We start from the raw sequence: 12,538 nt of genomic DNA, 5'->3' as shown, positions 1-12,538 counted from the left end.
CAAGTGGGCCCAGTTTTCCTAGTTTAACTAGTAAGACATGCCTCTCGCTCTCCTGGGTTTTTTGAGCTTTAATCCCTTTGATGGTCTGTTGGGTGACTTGAGAAACGAACTTTGAGCTGCCTTTGAACGTGTGATTATTGGGAGATTTGAATGAGCCTGACAGCATCTGTGCCTTTTCCACAAAAGGTGTCATTAAATCCAGTTAATCGCTCAGCCCTGATAGCATACTGTAGCTAGAAGCACCCCCTCCCCTGACCACCCTTGAGGTTCAGTAGCAGGGAAGCAAGAGCAGCTGCCGCACAAAGACCCACCCTTCTCTCTGCAGACCGTGTTCACTGCCAGCCAGTGTCCATCTTCTTTTGCTAACTTTGAATTGGATCATGATAAAAACAAAAAATGCCTGTGTTTGTATATCCCTAAGAATTAGGCCAGGGTTCATACTCTAACTTTGTCATTCCACCTCTAGGAATTACCCTAGGGAAGTAATTAGAGATCCATACAAAGATTTATGTATGAGACATGAGCATTATTGTAATTGCAGACATGACAAATGGCCTAAACTTTGAATAGTAAAGAACTGACTAAATAAATTGTGACATATTCTAACCATGGACTAGCATTCTGCCATGAAAAATCATGTTCTCAAAGACTGTCATAGATACATGACATTGCTTACAGTGCATTGTGAAAACGCAAAGAAAACATAGTGCATAGTGAGTGCTGTTTGCACAAGGCATGGGAAAAAGATGAGAAGGATGTGAACCTACCTGGTTTCCTCCATCTCCCCTGGAGAAAATGGAGCAGGACCAGCCTGAGATCAAGTTAGATCAGAACTTTTATTTGGGTAGTGGAGTTAGATACTTTTTTCTAAATTTCTGCAGTGAGCATATGTAAATTTTCACAATGCAGGATAAAAAGTACTACTTAGAATAGAAAGCTTATGTCTTTTACCTAAAAACAAATGAAAAAGCATTTAAAGTTTTGGCATGTCGGGGGACGCCTGGGTGGCTCAGTGGGTTAAGCATCTGCCTTCTGCTCAGGTCATGATCCCAGCGTCCTGGGATCGAGCCCTGCATGGTCCATACTCAGCGGGCAGCCTACTTCTCCCTCTCCCTTTGCCTCCCTGTCTGCCTACTTGTGATCGCTCTCTCTCTGTCAAATAAATAAAATCTTTAAAAAAAAATTAAAAAAAAGTTTTGGCATGTCAGGTAGAAGCTTATGGACATGGAAGGCATTTAAAAGGAAAGATGGTCTGGGATGAAGAAGACCAGTCTTAGGGAGTCCTGGACAAGGGTAGAAAATCAAGAAGATTTTCTTCAGTCAAGAACAAAATGGATATGAAGGCATAACTTCCTAAGCTCTGACATTTTTGCACACCATTTAGATGAGAGGAGGGTCTTGGGCTCCCATAGACGCCATCAGATGAGGGCAGGCTGGGCCCAGCTGACAGGAGGAGGTGGTGAGAGAGTAGCCCTCTCCTGTTGGAATGCTGCCATTCTCCGTGGAAGAGCCCCATGGTGCAGTTTCTCACGGTCTTGGACTGTGGTCAGAATAGCTCACACAGCACTCCTAGTGTACTGGAGTTTATGACAGACTTCATTGAATGAGGCCTTAACTTCCAGGAAAAAAAAAAAAAAAAAGACTCACACAAAATCCATAAAATTGGTCATGGGAATTCTCAGAATAGGCCTAAGTATTCTTCCGAAAATGACGGAACATAGCTGTTCATGAGTGCCATGTGGCATTTTGGATCTATGGCTTTCAGTTTTTTCTTTGTTTCCAAGTCACAACTTGATACCATTCTTCTAGCAAGCAGAAGTCTCAGCATGAAATAAGTATTTTTTATGCAAAAACAACCCACAGACCTATAACAATCACCATTATTATGTGGATTCCACAGACTTGTGACCTCTGCTTGGGCTTTAAACATGTATGAACAGACTGTCCCTGTGTCTAAAACAAAACAAATGTGGTATGTGTGTGTGTGTGTGTGTTTCCACCCCTCAAAGATAGCAAAAGGCAAACTCATTCTTATCAGAACATTGGCTCAGTGGAGGTCCAGTTGCATGGGGCTTTAATTGATTTGTGGCTGTGATAGTGAGCGAGTCTTCAAGGAGCTTTTTGTTCTTTTTCCCACAATATAAAAATCTGACTACATTCTGCTGAGGATTTTTCTCCATTTCCTTTCTTTAAAAAAAAAAAAAAAAGGTCAATTCCTGGCATGGTGCCTTGGCTGCTTAGTGAGCAAGACGAAAGAAAGTCAAGAAATTTCCATTACGCCCATTTGGGTTTGTGTGGAGCAGTGTGTAAGCTCAGACATGAGTCGCCTCTGTCTGCCTTCCCTCGGGCGCCAGTCCTCTCGTCTTTCTGGGGGTTGCTTCAAAGTCCCAAATCAGTCCTAGAATTATGCTTGTGTTGATTCTTCCCTAATATCTCACCTTTGAAATTATACTTCCCAGATAGAGGTAAAGGCAGTGCTCGGCCACCTCAAGAAGCTGTTCAGAAGTCCGACTCTCTCAGCCAAGGATCTGCAGGCAGCAGCTGCAGAGAGCCGAGACAGAGACCCCAGACCACCTTTGTGTCAACAGCTGATCAGGCGCCTCATCCTGAACTTCCTGCTCTGGGCTCCTGGCGGCCATGTGATTGCCCGGGAAGTCATCACCCTTGTAAGTCTCCCCTTTTCTAGCATGCTAAGTCTCACTCACATTCCAGGGAAGAGGTGGATTGTCTGCCCAAGGGTCTGGCCTTTGACGAGTATGTGTACCAGGGTGCTATCCAAACATGGAAGGACAGGCAATGAAATTGACAGTTGGGACCCCAGAGCCTACCCCTCGCAACACTTTCATGACATGGAAGAGAAAATGGAGGCTCAGAGAAAGGAGGTGACTTCTTCTAGGTCACAGCTTGCTGCCAGGGCCCATAGCCAAAGCTAGTTCTTCTGTGTCCTCATGTACTTATTCTTTTAGCTACATTGCATGACTCCCTTCCTCACGAAGAGGACCAAGACTTCAGTGAGGTGTGTTCACTGTAGCAATCCAAAGAGTTTTGTTTGTTAATTAAAAAAAAAAAAATGTTTGCTAATTACAGTGAATTCCTTCCTGAAACCCAGCTGACATGAGAGATAAAGAATGGTCCAAGTCAAAAGTGAGTATTATTCATGGCATTGGCTTAGGCAGTGACTTCTTGGATAATGTCACCAAAGGCACAGGCAACAACAACAAGTAGATAAATTGAACTTCATCAAAATTAAAAATCTCTTGTTCATCATAAGATATTAGTAAGACAGTGAAAAGACATGGAATGGGAAGAAAACATTTGGAAATCATATATCTGATAAGGGTTTAGTATCCACAATATATTAGGAATTCTTACACCTTAGCAATAGAAAAAAATCTAAATCAAAGGTCAGATCAGATTTGATCAAAGGTCAAAACAGATTAGAATTGACATTTCTCCAAAGAAGATATACAGGTGGCCATCAAACATGTGAAAAAATGCTCAACAGTATTAGCCATTAGGGAAGTGCAAATCAAAACCCAGAATGAGGTCATACTCCACACCCACTAGGATGGCTATTATAAACAAAACAAAATGGAAAAGAACAAGTATTGGTGAGGATGTAGAGAAATTGGAACTCTCAAAAAAAGGAAAAAGAAATTGGAAGTCTCATATATTTCCATTGGGGAATATTAAAATTATACAGCCACTGTGGAAGAGTTTGATGGTTCCTGAAAAAGTTAACCAGAATTACCATATGATCTGGCAATTCTGTTTCTCTGTAAAAGAATTTATAGAATTAAACAGACACTTAGCCACCCCTGTTCACAGTGGCATTATGCACAATAGCCAATATGCACAACAACCCAAGTGTCCATCAGCAGATAAATGGATAAATAAAGTGTGGTCGGTACATACAGTGGGATATTTTTAAGCCCTACAAATGAATGAAGTTCTAATACATGCTACCAAATGGATGAACCTTGAGGACATTATGCTGAAATAAGCAAGACACAAAAGGACACGTACTGTATGATTCACTTATATGAGGTACCTAGAATAGCAAATTTATAGAGACAAAAAGTAGAATAGAAGTTACCAAAAGCTGGGCAGGGGAAAGGGATGGAGAGCTTGACTGGGATAAAAAAAAAAAAGTTCTGGAAATGGATAATAGTGATGGTTAGTGATGGTTGTACAGTACTATGAATTTACTTCATGCCAATGAATTGTCCACTTAAAAATGGATAAAAGAGCAAATTTAAAAAGCATCCACAAGCTGGCTCTTAGAATTTTTACTTGCTTTTGTTTTTATTTTTTATTAACATATAATATACATGCAGAAAATGTACAGCTTGATTAATGTTCATAAACCAAAAATAACTATGCAGCCAGCAACCAAATCAAGAAAAGAATGGTCTCAGCACCCAGAAAACCCCCTCTTGCTCCCTTCCCCGGGCAGGTTCTGTTTGAATGTGAATATGAGGGGAGTCCCAGTGATAAGTGGGACTGCCAAGAACCTCAGAAGCCAGCACTCAGGAGGTTCTCCTCAGTCCTAGTAGAATAGTCAGCATTGAGCAGGCAGGCCACAGCAGCCAGCCTGTCAGTCCTGCCTCTCGTGTTCAGACAGAAGGCCTCTCAAGAGCTTGGGCATTGCCAAGAGCAGAAGAGGACTCACCTGTTAACACATGCTAGGTGCCATCTCCTCAGGGCCCACCCCAGCACAAAATCTATTGTATCGTTTTATACAGCGCATACCTCACTTTATTTCAAGTCTGTTTAGGGTGGATGAACTTCATAGGTGAGAGCTAAAAAATGTCCATGTGTCCATAGACCTCAGTACCAACTAACGTTTTATCTCTGGCCAGGTATAAGTTATAATAGTCGCTTTTCAGCCACTACCTCAGCCAAGTGATCAAAGTCAACAGGAACAGTGATAAGTCGTATTGACTGTAGATACCCTTAGTATATTGTGATGAAAGTGGCACTTCTGTGGTCTTCCTCCCCAAAACCTGTAGCCCCAGTCTAATATTGAGAAAAGTAATTGACAAGCCCCAATTGAGGGACATTCAACAAAATACCTACTCAGTTATTTCAAAAAGTCAGCAACAGGCACTTTTGAATCATGAACGTGTTGGAGGCATTTTTGTCACCTGAGACAAATGAAATACCGTGAGACAAATGAAAATGGGAACAGCTTGGGCGCCTGGGTGGCTCAGTTGGTTGGGCGACTGCCTTCAGCTCAGGTCATGATCCTGGAGTCCCGGGATCGAGTCCCGCATCAGGCTCCCTGCTCAGCGGGGAGTCTGCTTCTCCCTCTCCCGCTCCCCCCTCTCGTGCTCACTCTCTCTCTCTCTCAAATAAATAAATAAAATCTTAAAAAAAAAAAAAGAAAATGGGAACAGCTTTCCAAAATTTATGACACACAGCAAAAGCAGTTGAAAGAGCAGTTCATAGCAATACAGGCCCACCTCAAGAAATAGGAAATCCCAAATAAACCACCTAACTTTATACCTTTATATCTAAAGAAACTACAAAGAGAAGAACAAAGCCCAAAGTTAGTAGAAGTAAGGGAATAATAAAGATCAGAGCAGAAATAAATGGAAGAGGGACCACACATACACACACACACACACACACACACACACACACACACACACACACACGAAAAGATAAATGAAACTAAAACCTGGTTCTTTAAAAAGATAAAATTGAAAATCTCCAGCCAGAATCATCAAGAAAAAAAGAGAGGGCTGAAATAAAATCAGAAATGAAAGAAATTACAGCTGAAATCACAGAAATACAAAGGATCATAAGAGATTACTACAAACAACTATACACTAATAAATTGCTCCCTTCCCCGGGCAGGTTGGAAAACCTAGAAGAAACGGGATAAATTCCTAGAAACAAGCAACCATCCAAGACTGAGTCATGAAGAAATAGAAAATCTGAGTAGACTCATTATAAGTAATGATATTGAATCAGTTATTTTAAAACTCCCAAAAGACAAAATTCCAGGACGAGACAGCTTCACAGGTGAATTCTACCAAACATTTAAAGAAGAACTAATGGGGCGCCTGGGTGGCTCAGTTGATTAAGCGACCAACTCTTGATTTCAGCTCAGGTCATGATGTCAGGGTCGTGAGATCAAGCCCTGCATTGGGCTCCATGCTGGGTGCAGAGCCTGCTTAATATTCTCTCTCTCCCTCTCCCTCTGCCCCTTCCCCATTCACTCTCTGGAAATAAATAAATAAATAAATAAGAGTTAATGACTATCCTCAAATTATTCCAAAAAATTGAAGAGGAAGGAATGCTTTCAAACATATTTGTGAGGCCACCAAAATCAGATAAGGACACCACACACACATAAAAAACTATAGGCCAAAATCCCTGATGAACATACATGCAGAAGTCCTCAACAAAATATTCATAAACCAAAGTCATATGATCATCTCAATAGATGCAGAAAAGCATCTGACAAAACTAAACATCCATTTATGATAAAAACTCTCAACAGAGTGGGTATAGAAGGAATGTACCTCAAAATAATAGGGGCCATATATGACAAACCCACAGCTAACATTATACTCAATGGTGAAAAAAGGATGAAAGCTTTTTCTCTAAGATCAGGAACACGACAAGGATGCTACTCTGACCACTTTTATTCAACATATCACTGGAGGTCCTAACCATAGCAATCAGACAAGAAAAAAAGCATCCAAATTGGTAAGGAAGAAATAAAACTGTCACTATTTGCAGATGACATAGTACTATATTTAGAAAACCCTAAAGACTCCACCAAAAAACTATTAGAACTAATAAATGAATTTAGTAAAGTCACAGGATACAAAATTACCATACAGAAATGGTTTACATTTCTATACACTAATCATGAAGCATCAGAAGGCGAAATTAAGAAAACATTGGGAGAGGGAGAAGCAGGCTTCCCACGAAGTAGGGAGTCCAGTGCAGGCTCGATCCCAGGACCCCGGGATCATGACCTGAGCTGAAGGCAGACACTTAACAACTGAGCCACCCACCAAAATACCAATGGCATCTTTCACAGATTAGAACAAAGAAATCTAAATTTTGTATGGAACCACAAAAGATCCCAAATAGCCAAAGCAGTCTTGAGAAAGAACAAAGGTGGAGGTAACACATGCCCTGATTTCAAATATTACTACAAGGCTATCATAATCAAAACAGTATGGTATTGGCACAAAACAGACATAGAGATCAATGGAATAGAGCGTCCAGAAATAAATCCATACATATATGGTTAATCTATAAGAATGGAGGCAAGAATATACAATGGGGAAAAGACACTTAATAAATGGTGCTGGGAAAACTGGACCACTATCTTTACAAAAGTAAATTCAAAATGGATTAAAGACTTGAATATAAGACCTAAAAGCATAAAACTCCTAGAAGAAAAAACATAGGCAGTAAGCTCTTCAACATCAATCTTAGCAATATTTTTTTGAACCAGTCTCCTCAAACAAGGGCAACAAAAGCTAAAATAAAATAAATTGATTACATCAAACTAAAAAGATTTTGCACGGTGAGGGAAACCATCAACAAAATGAAAACATAACCTATTGAATGGGAGGAGATATTTGCAAATCATACATCTGATAAGGGGTTAATATCCAAAATATATAAAGAACTTAACCTAAAAAAAAAAAAAAACCTGATTAAAAAATGGGCAGAGGACTTAAACAGACATTTGTTCCAAAGAAATACAGATGACCAAGAGATGCTTGAAAAGATGCTCATCATGACTAGCCATCAGGGAACCAGAAATCAAAACCACAGACACCTATCACCTCACACCTGTCAGATGGGCTATTATCAAAAAGACACAAAGTAAGTGTTGACAGGAATGTGGAGAAAAGAGAACCTTATACACTACAGATGGGAATGTAAATTGGTGCAGCCACTATAGAAAACAATATGGAAGTCCCTCAAAAAATTAAAAATACAACTACTTATGATCCAGCAATTCTATTTCTAGGTATTTATCTGAAGAAAACGAAAACACCAATTCAAAAAGACCATATGCAGCCCTATGTTCATTGTAGCATTATTTATAATAGCCAAGATATGGAAGCAACCTAAGTGTCTATCAGTACATGAAAGGCTAAAAAGTTTGTGGAATATATATGGAATATTACTCAGCCATAAAAAATGAAAAGAAAAAAATGAAATCTTGCCATTTGCCACAACATGGATAGACCTTGAGGGTATTTGGCTAAGTGAAATAAGAAAGAGAAGGATTTTTAAAAAATAATAATAATAAATAAAAGAGAAATATAAATGCCATATGATTTCACTTATATGTGGAATCTAAAAAACAAAACAGGGGTACCTGGCTGGCTCAGTTGACAGAGCATGTGACGTTTGATCTTGGGGTCATGAGTTCAAGCCCCACATAGAGCTTACTTAAAGTAGATAGATAAAATTAAAATGTCCTTAACTATTTAAAAAAAAATAAGAAAACTTAAAAACAAAACAAATGAAAAAGTAAAATAAAATGGAAACAAATATAGATAGAACAAATTGATAGTTACCAGAGTGGTGGTTGTTGGGGGTGGGGGAGGTAAAACAGGTGAAGGGGATTAAGAGGTACAAACTTCCAGTTATAAAATAATTAAGTCATGAATTCTGGTCCAAGATGGCAATGTAGGAAGATGCTGAACTCACCTATTTCCGTGGACACACCGAATCTATGCCTATTTATAGAACAATTCCTCCTGAAGAACTGAGGGCTGACTGAACAGCTTCTGCACAACAGAAGATAGACCACATACAGAATGGCAAGAAAGATGGAGACAACGGTAATGAAGGGAAATCCCCAACTACAGTGGAGAGGGATAGTACTGAGAGACCATGAGTAGATTTGTCTGCCCTGGGGCACAGAAAAAAAAGCCTTGGTTTAAAATTATAAAGGAATCAGCCCTAGAGCCCTTCTGAACAATGGGAGAGCTGCTGCAATTCTTTGGGTTAGAGGGGCTGGTGAACACCATGATTTATGTTCTTCCTTCACCTTCATAGCACAGACATGAGCCGGGTCTGGGCACCAAAGCCAGCCTGCCACCTCAGCAAGCCCCATGCCTCTAGCCCACACAGTTCCAGACACCCTGGGGAACAGAAAAATGTAATTTAAAAGAACGACTAGAATATAAAGGATCCATCCCTAGAACCTTTCCAGTCATTGGGCAGGGGCAGACTCTCTCCAGATCAAAGGGCTGGGCAAGCACCATGGTTTATATTCCCCCCCACCTTAATAGAATGGACGGGAGCAGGGTCCAGGTGCCCCAGCCAGCCTATCACCTCAGTGAGCCTGGGCCTCTAGTCTATACTAGCCCAAGCCTTCCCACCCAGCACAGTGCAGACCAGGACAGCCCTGGTCAGCATTCACTTGGCCTCTGCTGTCCCATCACGGGCCCCTTGCACAGAGCATCCTGGGACCCCCAACCAACACCAGACACAGATCCAGGCATCTAGTCAAAGTCACCAGGCACACACAGTCTACACAGAAGATGACCATTCTTTCAAGTATAGGAGAAGTAACTGTACCACTGAATTCATAGAAACAAACACTGAAAGTCAGGCAAAATGAAGAGACAGAGGAATATGCTCCAAACAAAAGAAAAAGCACAAAACCTCAGGAAAAAAAAAACTGAATGAAATGGAGATAACCAATCTACCTGTTACAAAGAGTTCAAAGTAATGATCATAAAGATACTCAACAGAATGAAGAGTGGCTGAACTTACTGAGAACTTTAACAAAGAGATAGAAAATATAAAAATGAATCAATCAAGAGATGAAGAATACAATAACTGAAATGAAAAATACACTAGAGGGAATCAACAGATTAGAGGATGCAGAAGAATGGATCAATGATCTGAAAGACAGAGTAATGGAAAAACACCCAAGCTGAGCAGAAAAAAAGGATTTTTAAAAATGAGGTTAAGGGGAGGGTGTCTTGGACAACATTAAGTGAACAAACATTTGCATTAATAGGGGTCCCAGAGAAGAAAAGAGAAAGGGTCGGAAAACTTATTTGAAGAAATAATAGCTGAAAACTTCACTAGCCTGGGGAAAGAAAGAGACATCCAGGTTCAGGAAGCACAGATGAAGTTCAAACAAGATGAACTTAAGGAGGTCTACACCATGACATGTAATAAGTAACATGTCAGAGATTAAAGATGAAAGAGAGAATTTTAAAAGCAGAAAGAGAGAACCAACTAGTAACATATGAGGGACTTAAAGGGATGAATGGGGAAAAAAAATACAAGGAGGAATACTCTCTTGGCAAGATTATCATTCAGAATTGAAAGAGAGATAGTTTTCTAGATAAACAAAAGTCAAAGGAGTTCATCCTCACTAAACCAGTCTTACAAAAAATGTTAAATGGAATTCTCTTAGTGGAAAAGAAAAGGCCATAATTGCAAGCAAGAAAATTATAAAAGGAAAAAATTTCATGAGTAAAAAGAAACACATAGTAAAGATAGTAGAGCAATCACTTATCAAGCTAGTATGGTTAAGAGACATATGTAGCAAAAAGTAGTAGTATATATTACATTGGGTGGGAAGGTAAAACTGAAGTTCTTTTAGAATGTGTTCAAACTTAAGTGACTATCAACTTAATGTAGTCTGCTATATAATTAGAATGTTACATATGAACCTCATGATGGTCACTAACCAAAAACTTATAATAGATATACAAAAATAAAGAGAAAGAAAGCCAAGCATAACACTAAAGAAAGCCATCAATCATAAGGAAAGAGAACAAGAGATGAAATGAAAGAAAAGAACTCCAGGCGCCTGGGTGGCTCAGTCGGTTGGGCGTCTGTCTTTGGCTCAGGTCATGATCTCGGAGTCCTGGGATTAAGCCCCGCATCAGGCTTCCTGCTTCCAGGGAGTCTGCTTCTCCCTCTCTCTGCTCATGCTCTGTCTCTCTCAAATAGATATATAAAATCTTTAAAAAAAGAAAAGAGAAGAACTACAAAAACAACCAGAAAACAAGAACAAAATGGCAATACATACCTACCTGTATATGCTGCCTACAAGGGACTCTCTTTAGACCTAAAGACACATAAAGACTGAAAGTGAAGGGATGGAAAAAGATATTCCATGCAAATGGAAACAAAAAAGAGAGAGAGAGGCAGAGTAGCAAGACTTATATCAGACAAAATAGACTTCAAAATAAAGACTGTAACAAAAGACAAGGGCATTATGTAATGAAAAGGCATCAATCTACCAAGAGGATATAACAGTTATAAATATCTATGCACCCAACATTGAAGCACCTAAATACATAAAGCAAATATGAACAGATATAAAGGGGGAAATTGCCAGTAATGCAATAACAGTAGAGGGTTTCCCCCACTTATACCAATGACTAGATCATCCAGGCAGAAAATCAATAAGGAAACAGTGTCTTTGACCCCAGAACGTTATACCCCAAAACACCAGAATGCACATTCTTTTCAAGTGCACACAGAACATTCTCCAGGATAGATCACATGTTAGGTCACAAAACAAATCTCAATAAATTTAAGAAGACTGAAATCATACCATGCATCTTTCCCAAACACTATAGTATGAAACTAGAAATCAATCACAAGAAAAAAATGAAAAAACAAACAAAAAACCAAACACATGGAGGCTAAACAACATGGTACTAAAGAACCAGTGGGTCAATGAAGAAATCAAAGAGGCTATCAGAAAACTGCATAGAGACAAAATGAAAACAATGGTTCAACATTTTGGGGATACAGTGAAAGCAGTTCCGAGAGGGAAGTTTATAGCAATACAGGCCTACTGTAAGAAACAAGAAAAATCTCAATCTGACCTTACACCTAAAGGAGGTAGAAAATGAACAAAGCCCAAAGTTAGTGTAAGGAAGGAAATAATAAAGTTCAGAGCAGAAATAAGTGAAATTGAGACAAAAAAAGAAAAGAAACTAAAGGATCAATGAAAACAAGAGCTGGTTCTTTGAAAAGATAGACAAAATTGATAAACCTTTAAGCAGAAAAAAAGAAGACCTAAATAAAATCAGAAATGAAAGAGGAGAAGTAACAACCAAAACCACAGAAATACAAAGGATTATGAGACTATTATGAAAAATTACATGAGATCCAACTGGACAACCTAGAAGAAATGGATAAACTCCTAGAAACATATGGTCTTCCCAAACTGAATCAGGAAGAAATAGAAAATCTGAACAGACCAATTACTAGTAATAAAATTGAATCAGTTATCAAAAACTCCCAAAAAAACAAAAGTCTATGACCAGACTGATTCAGTGGTGAATTCTTCCAAACATTTAAAGAAAAGTTAATACCTCTTCTCCTCAAACCATTCCAAAAATACAGAAGAGGAAGGAAAACAACTTCTTTTTTTTTAATTTTATTATGTTATGTTAGTCATCATACAATACATCATTGGTTTTTGATGTGGTGATCCACGATCCATTGTTTTCGTATAACACCCAGTGCTCCATGCAGTACGTGCCCTCCTTAATACCCATCACCG

General features: G+C 39.3%; 1 protein-coding gene across 12 annotated transcripts in view; it reads left to right on the top strand.

The window, feature by feature from the left end:
• Positions 1-12,538, top strand: part of FANCC (FA complementation group C) — a 275,913-nt gene that overhangs the window by 252,884 nt on the left and 10,491 nt on the right. For 11 of the 12 annotated variants that reach the window (XM_081802919.1, XM_081802917.1, XM_081802922.1 and 8 more), the window contains one exon: positions 2,460-2,666. In XM_081802919.1, the coding sequence (XP_081659045.1) occupies positions 2,460-2,666 (207 nt within the window). Of the gene's footprint in view, positions 1-2,459; positions 2,667-5,862; positions 6,031-12,538 lie in introns of all 12 variants that reach the window. The other variant, XR_014139961.1, reaches the window with a different exon arrangement.

This window comes from Leptonychotes weddellii, chromosome 14 (genome assembly GCF_054177405.1).
Source record: "Leptonychotes weddellii isolate Sample4059 chromosome 14, ASM5417740v2, whole genome shotgun sequence".
NCBI classification, from domain to species: Eukaryota; Metazoa; Chordata; class Mammalia; order Carnivora; family Phocidae; genus Leptonychotes; species Leptonychotes weddellii.
This window is presented reverse-complemented; position numbering and strand designations above follow the sequence as displayed.